Source organism: Salmo salar, chromosome 03, assembly GCF_965601325.2.
Source record: "Salmo salar chromosome 03, fSalSal1, whole genome shotgun sequence".
Classification (NCBI taxonomy): Eukaryota; Metazoa; Chordata; class Actinopteri; order Salmoniformes; family Salmonidae; genus Salmo; species Salmo salar.
Genome location: NC_138293.1, coordinates 11,668,933 through 11,689,822, shown reverse-complemented (window position 1 = coordinate 11,689,822; position 20,890 = coordinate 11,668,933). Strand labels below are relative to the sequence as shown.

At 43.4% G+C, this 20,890-nt stretch overlaps 1 protein-coding gene across 1 annotated transcript; it reads left to right on the top strand.

The window, feature by feature from the left end:
* Positions 1-33: 33 nt before the first annotated feature.
* Positions 34-20,551, top strand: LOC106598352 (COP9 signalosome complex subunit 9). Its single transcript, XM_014189397.3, has 3 exons — positions 34-395; positions 16,655-16,727; positions 20,050-20,551. The coding sequence occupies exons 1-3, from the start codon at positions 333-335 to the stop codon at positions 20,085-20,087; spliced, it is 174 nt and encodes a 57-aa protein (XP_014044872.1). The 5' UTR covers positions 34-332; the 3' UTR covers positions 20,088-20,551.
* Positions 20,552-20,890: the final 339 nt, after the last annotated feature.

Below are 20,890 nucleotides of genomic sequence, written 5' to 3'. Positions count from 1 at the left end.
TGTGGCTACTGTAAAAAGAGAATGCATGACAAATGCACGAGGCTTAATATGTTAAAACTCCTAACATTGTTTTCATCCATCATATGGTCTCATTTAACATAGTCTTAAACTAAACACAATGTTGGTGTAAATGTGCCTTAGAAGGCACTTGTATATCCGGCACGTTTATTCTGTTGCATGCGCGTTCCTTGTCTCCCCATCGGATATATTTTTATATGACACTGCATCAAAACCGGCGACGGCAGCTAGCTAGCGGCTAGCTTGCTAAACATTCAAGCGTTCAATTATTTAATTCATGTATGACAATTAAAGACCGATAAAACTCAACCGTGATGAAGCCAGCAGTCGACGAGATGTTCCCCGAAGGAGCTGGGCCATACGTGGATCTTGATGAGGTTTGCAAACATTTGTTATGCTTCAGAATTGTTAGTTAGGTAGCTATGTTAGATAACGTTAACATTACCTGCTAGCGAGCTACTGTAACTAGTTCGATTTCCTCTGTATGAACTCACACTAGAAGTAACCAAGCTCTATTTGGTGGCTGTAGGAATTTTAATTGAGCTTTTATTGAATTTAGCCAGTTCACCACTGTCGTCTTCGGTGGGGTTTATCAGCGGTTGGCATCCAACGTTATGGTGTATTACCACCAACTACTGTACTGGAGTGTGGGCCAGAGACGGGGTGAAACTAAATCCTTCCTGCCAGCCCTTTGCCCTTAAAAATAGATAACAACATATTTGAGACTATATGTAATGACGTTCTACTCAATATACTCTTTATACTAATTTCCTGTAACCACTTCTCCCTCTTTCTAGATTTCAGCCTCTCTCTTTCCCTCTGATATTGCCCACACTAGCAAAACATCAAATCACCTTTTATTGGTCACATACACATGGTTAGCAGATGTTAATGCGAGTGTAGCGAAATGCTTGTGCTTCTAGTTTCTGACAGTGCAGTAATATCTAACAAGTCATCTAACAGTTCCACAACAACTACCTAATACACACACATCTAAAGGTGTGAATGAGAATATGAACATGTAAATATATGGATGAGTGATGACCGAGCTGCATAGGCAAGATGCAATAGATGGTATAAAATACAGTATATATATATATATGAGATGAGTAATGTAAGATATGTAAACATTATTAAAGTGACTAGTGATCCATTTATTAAAGTGGCCAATGATTTTGAGCCTGCATGTAGGCAGCAGCCTCTGTGTTAGTGATGGCTGTTTAACAGTCTGATGGCCTTTGAGATATAAGCTGTTTTTCAGTCTCTCGGTTCCAGCTTTGATGCACTTGTACTGACCTCACCTTCTGGATGATAGCGGGGTGAACAGGCAGTGGCTCGGGTGGTTGTTGTCCTTGATGATCTTTTTGGCCTTCTTGTGACATCGGGTGCTGTAGGTGTCCTGGAGGGCAGGTAGTTTGCCCCAGGTGATGGGTTGTGCAGACCGCACCACCCTCTGGAGAGCCTTGCGGTTGTGGGCAGTACAGTTGCCGTACCAGGTGGTGATACAGCCCGACAGATGTGAGGGTTTTAGGTGACAAGCCAAATTGTTTCAGCCTCCTGAGGTTGAAGAGGCGCTGTTGTGCCTTCTTCACCACACTGTCTGTGTGGGTGGATCATTTCAGTTTGTCCGTTATGTGTACGCCGAGGAACTTAACTTTCCACCTTCCCCATTGATGTGGATAGGGGGGTGCTCCCTCTGCTGTGTCCTGAAGTTGAGAGGTTATTTTCCTGACACACTCCGAGTGCCCTCACCACCTCCCTGTAGGCTGTCTCATCGTTGTTGGTAATCAAGCCCACTACTGTTGTGTCGTCTGCAAACTTGATGATTGAGTTGGAGGCGTGTATGGCCACGCAGTCGTGGGTGAACAGGGACTACAGGAGAAGGCTGAGCACGCACCCTTGTTGAGGATCAGCGAAGTGGAGACCCAGGGCCTCAAGCTTAATGATGAGCTTGGAGGGTACTATGGTGTTGAATGCTGAACTGTAGTCAATTAACAGCATTCTTACATAGGTATTCCTCTTGTCCAGATGGGATAGGGCAGTGTGATGGCGATTGCATCGTCTGTGGACCTAATTGGGGTGGTATGCAAATTGAAGTGGGTCTAGGCTGGCAGGTAAGGTGGATGTGATATGATCCTTGACTAGTCTCTCAAAGCACTTCATGATGACTAAAGTGAATGCTGCTGGGTGATAGTCATTTACAGTTGAAGTCAGAAGTTTACATACACCTTAGCCAAATACATTTAAACTCAGTTTTTCACAATTCCTGACATTTAATCCTAGTGAAAATTCCCTGTCTTAGGTCAGTTATGATCACCACTTTGTTTTAAGAATGTGAAATGTCAGAATAATAGTAGAGAGTGATTTATTTCAGCTTTTATTTCTTTCATCACATTCCCAGTGGGTCAGAAGGTTACATGCACTCAATTAGTATTTGGTAGCATTGCCTTTTAAATTGTTTAACTTGGGTCAAACGTTTCGGATAGCCTTCCACAAGCTTCCCACAATTCCTCCTGACAGAGCTGATGTAACTGAGTCAGGTTTGTAGGCCTCCTTGTTCGCGCACACTTTTTCAGTTCTGCCCACAAATGTTCTATAGGATTGAGGTCAGAGGTCAGAGCTTTCACCCAACTTTAAACATCAGCTATCTGAGCAGCTAACCGATCGCTGCAGCTGTACATAGCCCATCTGTAAATAGCCCACCCAATCTACCTACCTCATCCCCATGTTGTTTTTATTTACTTTTCTGCGAATTTGCACACCAGTATTTCTACTTGCACATCACCATCTGCTCATCTATCACTCCAGTGTTAATTTACTAAATTGTAATTACTTTGCTACTATGGCCTATTTATTGTCTTACCTCCTCACGCCATTTGCACACACTGTATATAGACCTTTTTTTCTATTGTGTTATTGACTGTACGCTTGTTTATTCTATGTGTAACTCTATGTTGCTGTTTGTGTCGCACTGCTTTGCTTTATCTTGGCCAGGTCGCAGTTGTGAATGAGAACTTGTTCTCAACTGGCCTACCTGGTTAAATAAAGGTGAAAAAAAGAGCTTTGTGATGGCCACTCCAATACCTTGACTTTGTTGTCGTTAAGCCATTTTTCTACAACTATGGAAGTATGCTTGGGGTCATTGACCATTTGGAAGACCCATTTGCGACCAAGCTTTAACTTCCTGACTGATGTCTTGAGATGTTGCTTCAATATATCCACTTAATTGTCCTACCTCATGAAGCCATCTATTTTGTGAAGTGCACCAGTCCCTCCTGCAGCAAAGCACCCCCACAACATGATGCTGCCACCCTTGTGCTTCATGGTTGGGATGGTGTTCTTCGGCTTGCAAGCCTCCCCCTTTTTCCTCCAAACATAACGATGGTCATTATGGCCAAACAGTTCTATTTTTGTTTATCAGACCAGAAGACATTTCTCCAAAAAGTACGATATTTGTCCCCATGTGCAGTTGCAAACCGTAGTCTGGCTTTTTTATGGCGGTTTTGGAGCAGTGGCTTCTTCCTTGCTGAGCGGCCTTTCAGGTTATGTCGATATAGGACTCGTTTTACTGTGGATATAGATACTTTTGTACCTGTTTCCTCCAGCATCTTCACAAGGTCCTTTGCTGTTGTTCTGGGATTGAGTTGCACTTTTCGCACCAAAGTACGTTAATCTCTAGGAGACAGAACGCGTCTCCTTCCTGAGCAGTATGACGGCTATGTGGTCCCATGGTTTTTATACTTGCGTAGTATTGTTTGTACAGATGAACGTGGTACCTTCAGGCGTTTGGAAATTGCTCCCAAGGATGAACCAGACTTGTGGAGTTCTACAATTTTTTTCTGAGGTCTTGGCTGATTTCTTTTGATTTTTTCCATGATGTCAATGCAAAGAGGCACTGAGTTTGAAGGTTGGCCTTGAAATGCATCCACAGGTACACCTCCAATTGACTCAAATTATGTCAATTAGCCTATCAGAAGCTTCTAAGGCCATGACATAATTTTTCTGGAATTTTCCAAGGTGTTTAACAAACTATAGTTTTGGCAAGTCAGTTAGGACATCTACTTTGTGCATGACACATGTAATTTTTACAACAATTGTTTACAGACAGATTATTTCACTTATAATTCACCGCATCACAATTCCAGTGGGTCAGAAGTTTACATACACTAAGTTGACTGTGCCTTTAACAAGACATTTGTGGAGTGGTTGAAAAACGAGGTTTAATGACTCCAACCTAAGTGTATGTAAACTTCTGACTTCAACTGTAGTTCAGCTACCTTTCCCTTCTTGGGTACAGGAACAATGGTAGCCATCTTGCAATATGTGGGGACAGCAGACTGGGATAGGGAGAGAAGACTTGCTCCACTGTCTCTGTTAATGGCAATTATCACACTTTCCTGTTGGATGCTTTCCTATCACATTTAAGGTCTTATTCAACCGGCTGTGTCCCACCCTTAATCTTGTAAAAAATAGCCTCCCCTCTGTCCCTTCCTGCCGCCCTCCCCTCCCCCGACTTTCCTCTGTACTTGAAATAAATGCCTGCCCTTGGTATCTCTATTCCACTGCTCCTGCCATCTCTGCACCATTACTGTCCATATCAGGCTTTCTACCATATCAACTCTGCACATGAATCAGAGCAAATAACTACTCTGTCTGGCTTGACTTCCTCCACCCACTGCAAGGCCAACAGTATGGCCATCAGCTCTGCTGTATATACAGCCAGATGATCTGTAATACGTTTCCTGACTTCCACCCCACATTCCTGCACCACAAATGCTGACCCAGTATGTCCTGTCCTTGGATCTTTTGAACCATCTGTGTAAATGGCCACAAAATCCTGATACACAGTATCCAGACATCTATTAAACCAATCAGATGGATCAACACCCTCCCTATCTTTCTGTAGTCTCTCCAACACTTCTAGATCAACTACTGGAGGTGGGAGGAGCCATGGTGGATTTACAGGAATTGCTACCATTGGACTAAACTCCCTTCCATAGAGTCCCATCTCCTTCGTCTGGGTATTAGGGGATGGTGGGGGAGGCAATGCAAATAGTCTGGGTAGCCATTTGATTAGATGTTCAGGAGTCTTATGGCTTGGGGTAGAAGCTGTTTTAGAAGCCTTTTGGACCTAGACTTGGCGCTCCGGTACCAGTCTATGACTAGGGTGGCTGGAGTCTTTGACAATTTTTAGAGCCTTCCTCTGACACGGCCCGTCAGGAAGTCCAGGATCCAGTTGCAGATGGAGGTGTTTAGTCCCAGGGTCCTTAGCTTATTGATGAGCTTTTAGGGCACTATGGTGTTGAACGCTGAGCTGTAGTCAATGAATAGCATTCTCACATAGGTGTTCCTTTTGTCCAGGTGGGAAAGGGCAGTGTTGAGTGCACATGCACATTTGAATGGGTTTAGGGTTTCTGGGATAATGGTGTTGATGTGAGCCATGACCAGCCTTTCAAAGCATTTCATGGCTACAGACGTGAGTGCTACGGGTCGGTAGTCATTTAGGCAGGTTACCTTAGTCCCTGTGCCCAAGAACACTATGGTGGTCTGCTTGAAACTTGTTGGTATTACAGACAGGGAGAGGTTGAAAATGTCAGTTGAAGACACTTGCCAGTTGGTCAGCGCATGCTCGGAGTACACGTCCTGGTAATCCGTCTGGCCTTGTGACTGTTGACCTGTTTTTAAAGGTCTTACTCACATCGGCTGCGGCAAGTGTGATCACACAGTCGTCCGGAACAGCTGATGATCTCATGCATGTTTCAGTGTTACTTGCCTCGACGCGAGCATAGAAGATATTTAGCTCGTCTGGTAGGCTCGTGTCACTGGGCAGCTCTCGGCTGTAGTCTGTAATAGTTTGCAAGCCCTGCCACATCCGACGAGCGTTGGAGCCGGTGTAGTACGAGTTCCGAAATGCCCCACTGCATTTTCTGAGCACTATGACATCTAGCCTTTCCAATGCCGAACCATATGCAATACTGCCATAGTCTATTACAGATTGGATCAATGCAACATACATGGTCCTGAATGAGGAACGCCCAGCCCCCCACTCCTTCCCCATCAGACAATGCATCACATTTAGTACCTTCTTACTCTTTCCCACCACTCTCTCAATGTGTTCTGCCCAGGTCAGTCTATTGTCAAAGTACGCCCCAAGAAATCCGAAGGCCCCCCACCCTCTCCAAGTTTCTCCCATATAACCTCAAGCATACCTCATCTCCCACCTTCCTCCTGGTAAAGAACACTGTCTGAGTTCTCTCTACAGAGAACCTGAATCCCCACATTAATGCCCACCACTCAACCTCATCAATTGCTTCCTGTACCTTCCTGACTATATATGGCACATTTCTTCTTCTTTTCCATAAGGCCCAATCAGCAAATAACGACTTCCCAATATCTGGCCATACCTGAGAGTAAACATCATTGATCATGATCGAGAACAATAGAGGACTAGTCACGCTCCCCTGCGGTGTACCGTTATCCACAATGTAGCTGCCTGAGAGAGACTTCCCCACCATCATCCAAATAGACCTTCCAAACAGGAAATCCTTTATCCAGTTGTACGTTCTTCCTCCTACCCCCATAAAAACAAGCTTGATTAACAATCCCTCCTTCCACATCATACCCTACGTCTTCTCCACATCAAAGAAAGACCGCTACAACAGTCTCCTTGTTCACCTGACCCTTCCTGACCTCTGCTTCTAAGCAGAGCACTGGGTCCATAGTTTCCCTACCCTTCCTGAACCCACCCTGATGTGGCGATACTAGCCCCATGCTCTCCAGGAAGTAAGTTAGCCTCTCCGTAATCATACAGTCATGGCCGAAAGTTTTGAGAATGACACAAATATTAATTTTCACCAAGTCTGCTGCCTCAGTTTGTATGATGGCAATTTGCTTATACTCCAGAATGTTATGAAGAGTGATCCAATGAATTTCAATTAATTGCAAAGTCCCTCTTTGCCATGGAAATGAACTGAATCCCCCAAAAACATTTCCACTGCGTTTTAGCCCTGCCACAAAAGGACCAGCTGACATCATGTCAGTGATTCTCTCGTTAACACAGGTGTGAGTGTTGACGAGGACAAGGCTGGAGATCACTCTGTCATGCTGATTGACTTCGAATAACAGACTGGAAGCTTCAAAAGGAGGGTGGTGCTTGGAATCATTGTTCTTCCTCTGTCAGCCATGGTTACCTGCAAGGAAACACGTGCCGTCATCATTGCTTTGCACAAAAAGGGCTTCACAGGCAAGGATATTGCTGCCAGTGAGATTGCAGCTAAATCAACCAGCCAAGCGGTTCAATTGTTGTGAAGAAGGCTTCAGGGCGCCCAAGAAAGTCCAGCAAGCGCCAGGACCATCTCCTAAAGTTGATTCAGCTGCGGGATCGGGGTCCCACCAGTACAGAGCTTGCTCAGGAATGGCAGCAGGCAGGTGTGAGTGCATCTGCACGCACAGTGAGGCGAAGACTTTGAGGATGGCCTGGTGTCAAGACGGGCAGCAAAGAAGCCACTTCTCTCCAGGAAAAACATCAGGGACAGACTGATATTCTGCAAAAGGTACAGGGATTGGACTGCTGAGGACTGGGTGAGTGCTAGCATGAGTCCTGTGTCATGCCAACAGTAAAGTATCCTGAGACCATTCATGTGTGGGGTTGCTTCTCAGCCAAGGGAGTGGGCTCACTCACAATTTTGCCTAAGAACACAGCCGTGAATAAAGAATGGTACCAACACATCCTTCGAGAGCAACTTCTCCCAACCACCCAGGAACAGTTTGGTGACGAACAATGCCTTTTCCAGCATGATGGAGCACCTTGCCATGAGGCAAAAGTGATAACTAAGTTGCTCGGGGAACAAAACATTGATATTTTGGGTCCATGGCCAGGAAACTCTCCAGACCTTAATCCCATTGAGAACTTATGGTCAATCCTAAAGAGGCGGGTGGACAAACAAACCCCCACAAATTCTGACAAACTCCAAGCATTGATTATGCAAGAATGGGCTGCCATCAGTCAGGATGTGGCCCAGAAGTTAATTGACAGCATGCCAGGGTGGATTGCGGAGGTCTTGAAAAAGAAGGGCCAACACTGCAAATATGGACTCTTGGCATCAACTTCACGTAATTGTCAATAAAAGCCTTTGACACTTATGAAATGCTCGTAATTATACTTCAGTACTCCATAGTAACATCTCACAAAATATCTAAAGACACTGCAGCAAACTTTTTGGAAATTAATATTTGTGTCATTCTCCAAACTTTTGGCCACGACTGTACATTCTATAATCTTACATACATGTAATGTTAAAGTTATTGGCCAATAGCTTGTTGGCCTCGTTTGGTCCTTCCCTGGCTTCCGGATTGTTACCACTACTGCCTCCTTCCAACTGCTTGGTAGTTTCCCCTCCTCCCACAACACCAATACCTTATCCAGTGCCTCATTACTAAGATGGGCCAACATGAAGTTAACCCAGCCTTACCTATTGACATTTTCACCTCTGCCATGGTAAATGGTGTATTCAACACATCCTTTACATCCTCCCTCCTATCCAGCACTCCAAGATGCTCCTCTCTCGTTCTGTCTCCCCCTCTGCCCCTCCTCTGATCAATTTGCAGAGCTATGGACTTGGACAAACACTTTGACCATCATCTCTGCCTTCTCCTCATCTGTTACTGCCACATCCTTCCCACTCGTCAACACTGGATAATCCCACTCCCTTCTGACCCCACTCATCCTCTTAATCATCCCCCGCACTTCTCCCACTGGTGTCGCCCTTCCAATGGTGTCACAGAACCGACGCCAACATGACGTCTTTGCCTAACGTATAGTTCTCCTCACCAGAGCCTGGGCCTGCTTATACTGAATCAGATGTTGGAAGTTATGTGTCCTTTTCAGTACTCTAAATTCCCTGTTCCTGCTCCTCCCCGCTGCCCCACACTCCTCCGTCCACCACGGGACTGCTTTCCTCCTCCTTCTCCCTGAACTCTTAGGTATCACCTCAGTAGCTGCCCACACTAACACTATTCTCACCCAGTTATTCATACTATCCTCATCTCCTCTCATATCCAACCGAGACATCACCCGCTCACCCAGCTCCTGAAACTGATCCCACTTTGCCCTTTCAAACACCCTACTTCATCCACTGACACCTCCTCCTCCCTCTGGCTTACTGTCCATACTATGGGGTAATGATCACTCCCTACTGTCGACTCCTCCCATACCTCCCACTCACAGATTCCTGCCATCGCACTAGATACCAGAGTGAGGTCCAAGGCAGACTCTTTCCCTGTGTCTACATCAATCCTGGTCCCTCGGCCATCTTTCAGGCACACCAGATCTTTCATTTCTATCAGATTTTCCATCACTTGGCCATTTCCATCCATCCGTTTCCCTCCCAGAGCGTGTTGTGAGCATTAAAATCACCACATGACCTTACTTCTATCCTGGCCCTCCACCCTCTCCAACTCTATGTCCAATACCTGACATGGATTATAGTAGTTCACTATCATCCCTCCTCTCAACCACACCACCACCACATATTCCTGTTCAATACCTTTGCCTAGCATCCTGTAAGGAAGTCCTTGCTTTATGAAGGTGGTACCCCTCCGCCTACATCTCTGTCCCTAACAAACCTCTACATATCCCTGTATCCCTGTACATATCCCTAAACTCCACAGTTGGTTTGAGCCATGTTTCCTGCACAAGAGTCACATCAGGCTTAGCTGGCATATCTACAATTAACTGCTTGAACTCCTGCCCATTAGCCAACAGGCTTCGAGCATTCCATTGTAGTACTACCATCATAACTAAGATCCAGTAATACATGACTCCACCCTCGGCTGATTGAGGTCATCTCCAACCTCTTCCCATGTCAACCCTGTCATACTCAGATGTCTCCCATCAGCTTTCACTGTTAGCTGAATCCTCTCTTTTTTTAGACTCTACTTTAGTGGTGCTATTGATAGCTCCTGCTATGAACGTCACCAGCTTTCTCTTATCTATGTATACCATAGCGCCGCCCACCTGCCCTGTAATCCCCAGTCTAGATGCTCCTACCCATCTCTCCCTGGAACCTGTAGCTTCTGGACCTGCACCACCCCCACTGCCTCAGCATATGGCACCCTTCTCTCCACTTTCACTTGTTGGACCTCCACTGCCTGCTTCATAGCCTCACACCCACTATATACCACACTATGAACACCCCCACAGCTGCAGCACTTTGGTTGTCCACCATCCCCACACTTCCTATATTCATGCTCCCTGGCACACCTCGTACCGGAGCTCCGATTAGTTTCGGTATCCCGTGCCTATAGCAACCCTACACCTCTGTCGCGTCACTGAGATGAACCTGCTAGCTACCGGCTCATCCCAGATAGCTAACCACTGTCAACCAGAGTCGGTGCTTACAGGATATGTTGATTAGGGCGATTTTCCCTTTAGCCCAGGAAGCAGCCATTCAACTTGCCATTCACCAGCTTTTCAAGCTTAATAATGTAAAAATAATGTTGGTACTTACCAAAGAAAGGAGTTTCATTGAGCAACTATCATCATTACTGCCGTTCCGCCCGATATATGTGCTTCAAAAAAAGGTATAAATAAGAAGTTCATTGCAACCGAAAAAAGCCTTGTCTGGAAACGAGTACTGATTTTGAGCAAGTGGACATGTGCCAAATCCACCTCTTCTGCACCTCCAATAAAATCACTCATTACTGCCGCTCACAGTTCGGCTGTTCCAGCGGCAGGAAAGGTCATTGATTGTATCACCTTCAACACCTTCAACAGTACGAACGTCTTATCAATCTGGTTACCCTGCACGGAATACAATAATATGTCATGTATGTAGATTAAGTAGACAATATAGGGTATGTTTTCACAGTGATTGTATATGTCTAGACATACATTATTTAGTGTGTTTTCATTCCTTTAATATTGCAGGAGGTGCAGAAGAGGTGGATTTGGGCGCATACCAATCAGTACTAATTTCCAGACGAGGCATTTTTTCGGTTGCATGTAACTTCTAATTTAGACATTTTGAAGTTCTTATCAGGTGGAACGACCAGTAATGACAATAGATGATCACCGAAACTCCATTCTTTGGTAAGTACTGAACATATTTGTGACTGACCAGCTCAAATTGGTCTTATGTAGCAACATTTGAAATTGTATATTTTTTTTTTACATTGGATAAAAGTAGACTCAGAGCTACAAAATAGTATATCATACACTGCAATTGAGGAACAATAGGAAAGTCATTCTGCTTTGAAAATTCATAAACTTGTAAACTCATTTTTGAGAAAAGGGCCTTTGAAAGTTTTGGTACCTACTGGAGAGCTCTCCTTTGTCTACACTACACACACTTCAAACAGGGAATGTTAGCTACTGTAGCTAGCCAGTCATCTAACATCAGCTGACTAGCTAACAGCAAGCTTTAACTAGCAATACAAACTGATTGTCATAGCTAGCTAAAGTTAACCAATAGGTTCAATGTTAGCTAGCTAAGATTTAGGCTATAACTAGCAATGCGAAATGGCATTCTGAAAACTGCACTAACGTTACACACACAAGTTAATGTTAGCTAGCAAGCCAGCCACCTAAACTCAGCTGACGTTAGCTAGTGCCCAGAAACCTGCTCCTTTTACTCTCTGTTCCGAACGTGCTAGACGGCCAGTTCTTATAGCCTTTAGCCGTACCCTTATCCTACTTCTCCTCTGTAACTCTGGTGATGTAAAGGTTAATCCAGGACCTGCAGTGCCTAGCTCCACTCCTACTCCCCAGGTGCTCTCATTTGTTGACTTCTGTAACCGTAAAAGCCTTAGTTTCATGCATGTTAACATTAGAAGCCTACTCCCTAAGTTTGTTTTATTCACTGCTTTAGTACGTTCTGCCAACCCGGATGTCTTAGACGTGTCTGAATCCTGGTTTAGGAAAACCACCAAAAACCCTGAAATTTCCATCCCTAACTATAACATTTTCCGCCAAGATAGAACTGCCAAAGGGGGCGGCGTTGCAATCTACTGCAGAGATAGCCTGCAGAGTTCTGTCTTACTATCCAGGTCTGTACCAAAACAATTCGTGCTTCTACTTCTAAAAATTCACTTTTCCAGAAACAAGTCTCTCACCGTTGCCTCTTGCTCTAGACCACCCTCTGCCCCCAGCTGTGCCCTGGATACCATATGTGAATTGATTGCCCCCCCCATCTATCATCTGAGCTCATGCTGCTAGGTGAGCTAAACTGGGACATCCTTAACACCCAGGCCATCCTACAATCTAAGCTCGATGCCCTCAATCTCACACAAATTATCGATGAACCTACCAGGTACAACCCCAAATCCGTAAACACGGGCACCCTCATAGATATCATCCTAACTAACTCGCCCTCCAAACACACCTCTGCTGTTTTCAACCAAGATCTCAGCGGTCACTGCCTCATTGCCTGCATCCGTAATGGGTCTGTGGTCAAACGACCACCCCTCATCACTGTCAAACGCTCCCTAAAACACTTCAGCGAACAGGCCTTTCTAATCGACCTGGCCGGGGTATCCTGGAATGGCATTGACCTCATCCCGTCAGTAGAGGATGCCTGGTTATTCTTTTAAAAGTGCCTTCCTCGCCATCTTAAATAAGCATGGTCCATTAAAAAACAGGAAACATTAGAAACAGGAATAGATATAGCTCTTGGTTCACTCCAGACCTGTCTGCCCTTGACCAGCACAAAAACATCCTGTGGCGTTCTGCATTAGCATCGAATAGCCCCCGTGATATGCACATTTTCAGGGAAGTTAGGAACCAATATACACAGGCAGTTAGGAAAGCTAAGGCTAGCTTTTTCAAACAGAAATTTGCATCCGGTAGTACAACCTCAAAAAAGTTCTGGGAAACTGTAAAGTCCATGGAGAATAAGAGCACCTCCTCCCAGCTGCCCACTACACTGAGGCTAGGAAACACTTTCACTACCGATAAATCCACAATAATTGAGAATTTCAATAAGCATTTTTCTATGGCTGGCCATGCTTTCCACCTGGCTACCCCTACCCCGGTCAACAGCCCTGCGCTCCCCACAGCAACTCGCCCAAACATCCCCCACTTCTCCTTCACCCATATCCAGATAGCTGATGTTCTGAAAGAGCTGCAAAATCTGGACCCCTACAAATCAGCCAGGCTAGACAATCTGGACCCTCTCTTTCTAAAATTATCTCCTGAAATTGTTGCAACCCCTATCTGGAAAGAGAGGCCTGTTCAACCTCTCTTTCGTATCGTCTGAGATTCCCATAGATTGGAAAGCTGCCGCGGACATCCCCCTCTTCAAAGGGGGAGACACTCTAGACCCAAACTGCTACAGACCTATATCTATTCTACCCGGCCTTTCTAAGGTCTTCGAAAGCCAAGTTAACAAACAGATTACCGACCATTTCGAATCTCACCGTACCTTCTCCGCTATGCAATCTGGTTTCAGAGCTGGTCATGAGTGCACCTCAGCCATGATCAAGGTCCTAAACGATATCATAACCACCATCGATAAGAGACGTTACTGTGTAGCCGTATTCATCGACCTGGCTAAGGCTTTCGACTCTGTCAATCACAACATTCTTATTGGCAGACTCAACAGCCTTGGTTTCTCAAATGATTGCCTCGCTTGGTTCACCAACTACTTCTCCGATAGAGTTCAGTATGTCAAATCAGAGGGCCTGTTGTCCGGACCTCTGGCAGTCTCTGTGGGGGTGCCACAGGGTTCAATTCTCGGGCCGACTCGGTTCACTGTATACATCAATGATGTCGCTCTCGCTGCTGGTGATTCTTTGATCCACCTCTACGCAGACGACACCATTCTGTATACCTCTGGCCCTTCTTTGGACGCTGTGTTAACTAACCTCCAGATGAGCTTCAATGTCATACAACTCTCCTTCCGTGGCCTCCAACTGTTCTTAAATGCAAGTAAAACTAAATGCAAGCTCTTCAACCGTTCGCTGCCCACACCTGCCTGCCCATCCAGCATCACTACTCTGGACGGTTCTGACTTAGAATATGTGGACAACTACAAATACCTAGGTGTCTGGTTGGACTGTAAACTCTCCTTCCAGACTCACATTAAACATCTCCAATCCAAAGTGAAATTTACAATCGGCTTCCTATTTCGCAACAAAGCATCCTTCACTCATGCTGCCAAACATACCCTCGTAAAACTGACCATCTTACCGATCCTCGACTTCGGCGATGTCATTTACAAAATAGCCTCCAACACTCTACTCAACAAATTGGATGCAGTCTATCACAGCGCCATCTGTTTTGTCACCAAAGCCCCATATACTACCCACCACTGCGACCTGTATGCTCTCGTTGGCTGGCCCTCGCGTCATACTCGTCGCCAAACCCACTGGCTCCAGGTCATCTACAAGTCTCTGCTAGGTAAAGCCCCTCCTTATCTCAGCTCACTGGTCACCATAGCCGCACCCACCCGTAGCACGTGCTCCAGCAGGTATATCTCACTGCTGCCAATGACTGGAACGAACTGCAAAAATCTCTGAAGCTGTAGACTCTTACCTCCCTCACTAGCTTTAAGCAATCTACCTCATCCCCATACTGTTATTTATTTATCTTGCCTCTTTGCACCCCAGTATCTCTACTTGCACATTCATCTTCTGCACATCCTACCATTCCAGTGTTTAATTGCTATATTGTAATTACTTCGCCACCATGGCGTATTTATTGCCTTCCCTCTCTTATCCTACATCATTTGCACATGCTGTTTATAGATTTTTCTACTGTATTATTGATTGTATGTTTGTTTATTCTATGTGTAACTCTGTTGTATGTGTTGAACTGCTTTGCTCTATCTTAGCCAGGTCGCAGTTGCAAATGAGAACTTGTTCTCAACTAGCCTACCTGGTTAAATAAAGGTGAAATAAATAAAAGTTAACAGCAAGCTTTAACTTGGTCTTTTGTTTAGACATGTCACATTAACGTTAGCTAGCTAAAATATGAACTATAATCCCAATCCATAGAGTAACGTTACTAGCAATACAAACCGATTGTCATAGCAAGCTAAAGTTAACCAAATAACGTTAGGTTCATTGTTAGTTAGCAAGCCAGCCATCAAACTCCAACTAGCTAGCTAACAACAAGCTTTAGTTTGCAATGAAAACAACTTTCGGACAAAATTAGAAACGTGTAATATCTGAATCTGTAGCTAGATTCTTACCTGTATACATGGATGAAAGCTTCACGGCAGACTGCAACCCCTTTTATAAGACATCCTGTGTTGCTTCCGTTTAGTTTGCACAGCTTGTTTGGCCCGTTGTGTTCCACTGATTTCAAAACGTGTTATTTTCAGCCAGCATTGCACGGCACGATCGTCATCCAGAAAGTAGTTCATCACAACTTTTTCTCACTGACCTTTGTTGATAGCGCCTGATAAATTCAGGGCAGCAGCAACATATTTGCAGTTCTCCATGTTTAAAGTTATATCTTTAAAAAAAAAATGCATTACGAGCAGCTCATTTTATAGACACAAGATGCAACACCGCAGACCAATCCAGCCCACTCATTATCTCAGCCAATCATGGCTAGCGGGAAGGTTGCTGCCTTTCTCTGTGGCTAAACCAACTAGGCTCGTAATTTTAACAATTTTATTCGGATTTACAGATGACATACAAGTTTGATATTAAGGAACATGAAAGTTCACATGTTCGAGAAGGCATTTCTGCCCAAACAAACGCATTTTGATTAAAAATACAAAAATTACGTTCAAAAAGCTCTCCTGTGAAGTCAAGGCTTGCGACATATGCCTAGTTTCCTGAATCGGGTCACATTTGGACATTATTACACTTGAAAAGCTGGTGAATGGCAAGTTGAATGGCTGCTTCCTGAGCTTAAAGGAGAATCGCCATATTCAACGTCTCCTTTGTAAACCCAGATTCTGGTTCAGCTCACCACTAACTTTGAGCACTGCTGTCTTGTCTAACTTTAGTTGCAGCTGGATTAACTAACGTTAGCTGTTGAAGTCATACTTTGTCCATTGGCACAGGGAAACCCCCAGGAACACACACACAGCTACAGATTGTACACCAGATAATGGGAAATAGACAAAGATTTTTGGTATCCATTACTGGGCGTCCCATTACGGTACAGGATAGGTACTGTTTGGTGTAGCAAACCTTAACTTGGCGATTATCATCTTCTTTCTTGATTCGGTCAAACATGTATCTTCTTTTAAAAGGTCAGTGTCCAGTTGCAAGTGGTTCGTTTTTGAATTTAGAAAACACTCTGTTATTAAATAAAAATGTTTTGCTCCATTAAGTAATCCAACAATGTGTACGCCGCCATCTTGTCTATTTCAAATCTTCTCTCATTGATCGAGACAGGTGAGCGTCATCATGACATGCAGCACTTTGTGGTGAACACCCACCTGTCTCAATCAATGAGAGAAGATTTGAAAGTATCGTCACATTAAGGTTGGTCATAAATTCTTTGTGCTACGCCAAATGGTACCTACCTAATAATGCCTATCAGCCAGCTGGAACAAGAGCAATGATCGGACTAGGCGATATTTGAATAGCTAATACCAGCAACCCTCAGAGAGGCCTGTCTCTTTAACTGTGTGCTCGTTGAGTTCACCTCCATCACTTGCTGAATTTTCTATCCTGACAGGCCGGGGGGAGTACAGGACTGCTCATGGACCTGGCCACCAATGAGAAGGCAGTTCATGCAGACTTTTTCAATGGTAAGATTTAAGAACACCTGTTTGGGTGAAATGGTAACTCTACATCTCCCATAGTTCCATATTTACTATCTATCCTGTCAGAGACAGAGGTGCTGCTACATTCTTGTGAATATTGGTCAGGGCCATGTCCCCCTTGCATCCTATATGCCAGGGTTTCTCAAACGTTTTGCCCTAGCGCTACACAGCTGATTCAAATATCCAACTCATCATCAAACTTAGATGATTTGAAACAGCTGTATAGTGCTGGGGGAAAAAAAACAAAATGTGCACCCATGGGGTGCCCCAGGACCAAGTTTGGGAAACCCTGCTATATTCTACCACTCTTTTTGAAGACACTCATTATTCATAAAGGTTCATCCATGCCCAGTACACAAAGCTGGTTGCAATGAGATGATTCTGACATATATTTTGTGACGTCATGGTCAGGTTGTGTACTGCTAATAAAAGCATATTTTCTAGATGTCTCTTTAGTGATCTGAAAAAGGTGTCTTTAACTGACAAGATAACAGTATGAAGTTTGAGAAAGTATGAAGTTTGAGAAAGGAATCATGGCTAATTGACCAGATAACCAAAATGTCTTTCCTAGACACATTGATGTTGTCCTTGTAAAAAATTTTGTTAACTGGTTGTAAGATGGTAATATGACGTCTCAACAAGCAGAAAATGACATTGACGTCCCATGCGAAATTTAGCATCCGTGGATAGACATAATCTGACCAGAATAGTCAGATTCATTTTGTAATGTTGTAGTGTGGTTAACTTTGCAATGTTGCTGACTCAAAATAAATAATAGCAATGATAACCTTTGTGCTTTTGAAACATTAAGAGTTCCAGCTGCTAAAATTACTAAAACATCACTGAACAGTATCAACTATATGCATAATTTTGATATTGTAGTGATCTGTTTGCGAACGGTAGCGGTGTATAATGCAGCGGTGTATAATGCAGCGGTGTATAATGTAACAGTGAATAATGTATTGAGGCCCTTGCGGGTCTCGATACCAGGTCTCACAGCCCGTAGGCATCACTGCTTCAATAAGGGTTAATCCTTCAGTTGCATACGTAGAGATGGTTTGTTACAGTATCAATCCTGAAACTCCTATCATGTTAACACTCACAGCATCAATCCAACTGTGATTTAAACACATTGACTTGGTAGGGCATTGGACCTTTGAATGCGTTGAGGTTGCTGCCTTTAACCAGAGCAGCTGACCTGTATTCCATATGAGCCGAGTCGTCAAGGCAGATTGAATCCATTAGTGCATGTCTTCCTCCAGCAGCTCACCTCCATTCTGTTTCTTCAGAACTCTGTTGGCTTCTGGAGCAGCAGGAAGCATCTTTACTGGCCTCAAACCATCACTCCTGTTTTTTTATTTTACAAAGTTAGTTTTATAATGTAGTGTGATCCCTGTCTTGAGGCAAAATAACATCAAACATGACTTCTTCTCACCATATGTCTATAAAATCCGCGATCTGGAGAACGCGGACGCAATCATGGAATCCAGACATTAAAACGGAACAACAATATTCAACAATGTATTGAAATTGATAGGGAATCAACTAAAATATATTGAAAATAAATATATTTGCCCAAGTGTGTTATAATGAACAGAATGCACAAGTATTTTGTATTTCCTGCAACTTTCTGAAAAGGCAACGATTGTGTGTGTGCGGTGCGCTTGTCTACCACTGTGTAGCCGTTAGCGACGATGTTTTGAAAACAGCCTTCAGGGCCCATTTTTTTCAAAAGTTATCTGGATTTCGTCTATCAGGTAGGATTAAAATGCACAGAAATATAATGAACAGAACAGACAAACCATTGTTCTATTCATTCTATTTCTATACATTTAATCCTATCTGATAGATGAAATCTAGATAGATCACTTATGAAAAACTGGTCCCTGGTAGATGGAAAGGCTTTCACAAAATCTTTCTGAATTAAATGTTAACTGCATAGTAGCCTATGCTTACCTGGCAGAATGATATTTTTATTAATCCAACTATCATTACATGTGTGCTATATGAAACAGCTAAACAATATCCTCTTGCTATGTACAAACTGGAATTAAAGGGTAACTGTATTGTTTGAGAGATATGCAGCATGTTATTAGGCACACCTGGTTAAAATGGTATGCACGTGTTCAGTGCGTGATATTGGAAATATGTATCTGATTGGATGCGCATAGTTTTATTGGCAGGCCTCATTGGTTGTTAGCCAATGTATTCAATTGTGTTTCCTTTGAGCGGGAGCAGATGGACGCAGCCTGGAACCGGCTATGTAGTATCCACTGTCACATTGGAAATAAACCTCTTCTTCCCAGACCTAACAAAATGGTCTCCTGGTGTGTTTTAACAATTGTTGTGAACTTAGAACATCCACATTTGTTTTTCTATTAAATGTTTTTAATTTTGAAAACCAGATAATATGGAAACCTGGAAAAACGAAATAAATAAATAATGGAGTCTGATTCACTAGCCTACCCAGACCACCTCTGCTGGAACACCCAGGGCTGTTATGCAAGACGTTTGTTTATAGGAGACAGAATTTATTTCCTCTTTGTTGCAATAGCTAGTTATGTGACTGTGTCTAGTTGAAGAGGCTTCCCTCAAACTTAAAGTGGATTGATTGAATAAATCAAGTAGCTCACAATTTTTATTTTTGATTAGTTTAGAGCATTGTTTTCCTAATCAAAGTCTTTCCTGGAATACCCCCAGCCAGTCCACATCTTTGATCTATTCCAGAACTAGCAGTAGCTGATTTAACTAATGAGGGGCTTTTGAATGAGCTGGCTGGGGGTACTCAAGGTGAGCTCTGTGAATCACTGGGTTAAATTGAGTTCAAAGGAGATGCACAAAGAGAGTTCCACAATGTCTTGAAATGTGGCTCCTAAAAGATATGTCCTTTAAACATGCCTCCCTATTTATTTTATGTAACCTTTATTTAACTAGGCAAGTCAGTTATGAACAAATTCTTATGTTCAGGGGCAGAACGACAGATTTGGACCTTTTCAACTTGAGGATTTGAGCTGTACGCTCTAACCTAGGCTACCTGCTGCCCCCCTATAAACATGTAACATATGAGATAGGTACTTGTGTCTATTTTAACAGCCCGTCTTAGAGTGCAGGTGATGTACAAGTGGTTGGTTTGCTAAAGTCTTTCATTTGGCTTAAAGTATTGTTTTCCTGTTGTCTGTCTTTTCCTTGATAGTATTGCCAAAGTATGGTTTTTGATAACAGCTTTTAGGGGATTGACTTCCATAGACAATGACTTGTGAAGATCACGGATTATTCTAAATTCATGCATCTGTTTTTTTCTCCACAGATTTTGAAGACCTTTTTGATGACGATGATGTCCAGTGAGGAAGATTATGGATTTATTTTTTGGGGGGGATTTTATTTTTAATAAGGTGATTGAATGAAAGAGTGGATGATTTTCTGGGACTACATGGAAAACTGGCTATTTAAACTCTAATGATATACAATTTACATTCAGCCAAATAGCTAGTTCGAGGTTTTAACAAAATCGCCACTGCTGCCACCAGATGTTGCACGATTCCCCCAAAATATGTTGGAATGTTCCAATTTATGAGTTGCTATCATGCTAACGTAGCTTCAACAGACTTCCAAGCTGGATTATAGGTTTGTCTCTATCTCTCCCCTCTTCTCTCTGAGAACACCTGTTCCTCAGGCATGTGGAGCATAATTATATACGGGATGATCCCAGAGCCTCCGATGCAGTCAGATTGCAGATGGCAGATGATGAATGGGGCGCAACAAAGAATCCCTTAAATTATTTGTAATGACAAATAAAAGCCTGAGAATAATGATAGTTCCTAGGTTTTATATATGGGCACAGTGAGGCTTGATGGATATGGTGTTTTGGATTAATATCCTGTTTCATTTTGTCTCCATTGGTTACATAAATGTTAAGGAGAAAGATGAGAAAATGCATATATCACTTGTCCATGTATTTGGTTACCTTGGAAACACTAGAGCAGGACACAGTACATTATAAAGCTCTATATACTGTATCTACAGTACCAGTCAAAAGTTTGGACACACCTACTCATTCCAGGGTGTTTATTTTTTTTATAACTATTTTCAACATTGTAGAATAATAGTGAAGACATCAAAACTATGAAATAACACATCTGGAATCATGT

Bases quoted from the DNA above. Each gene is read 5' to 3' on its own strand.
- LOC106598352 (XM_014189397.3), top strand. From the start codon at position 333: ATGAAGCCAGCAGTCGACGAGATGTTCCCCGAAGGAGCTGGGCCATAC. The intron at 396-16,654 runs GTTTGCAAACAT...CTATCCTGACAG, and splicing joins CATACGTGGATCTTGATGAG to GCCGGGGGGAGTACAGGACT. The intron at 16,728-20,049 runs GTAAGATTTAAG...TTTTCTCCACAG, and splicing joins TCATGCAGACTTTTTCAATG to ATTTTGAAGACCTTTTTGAT.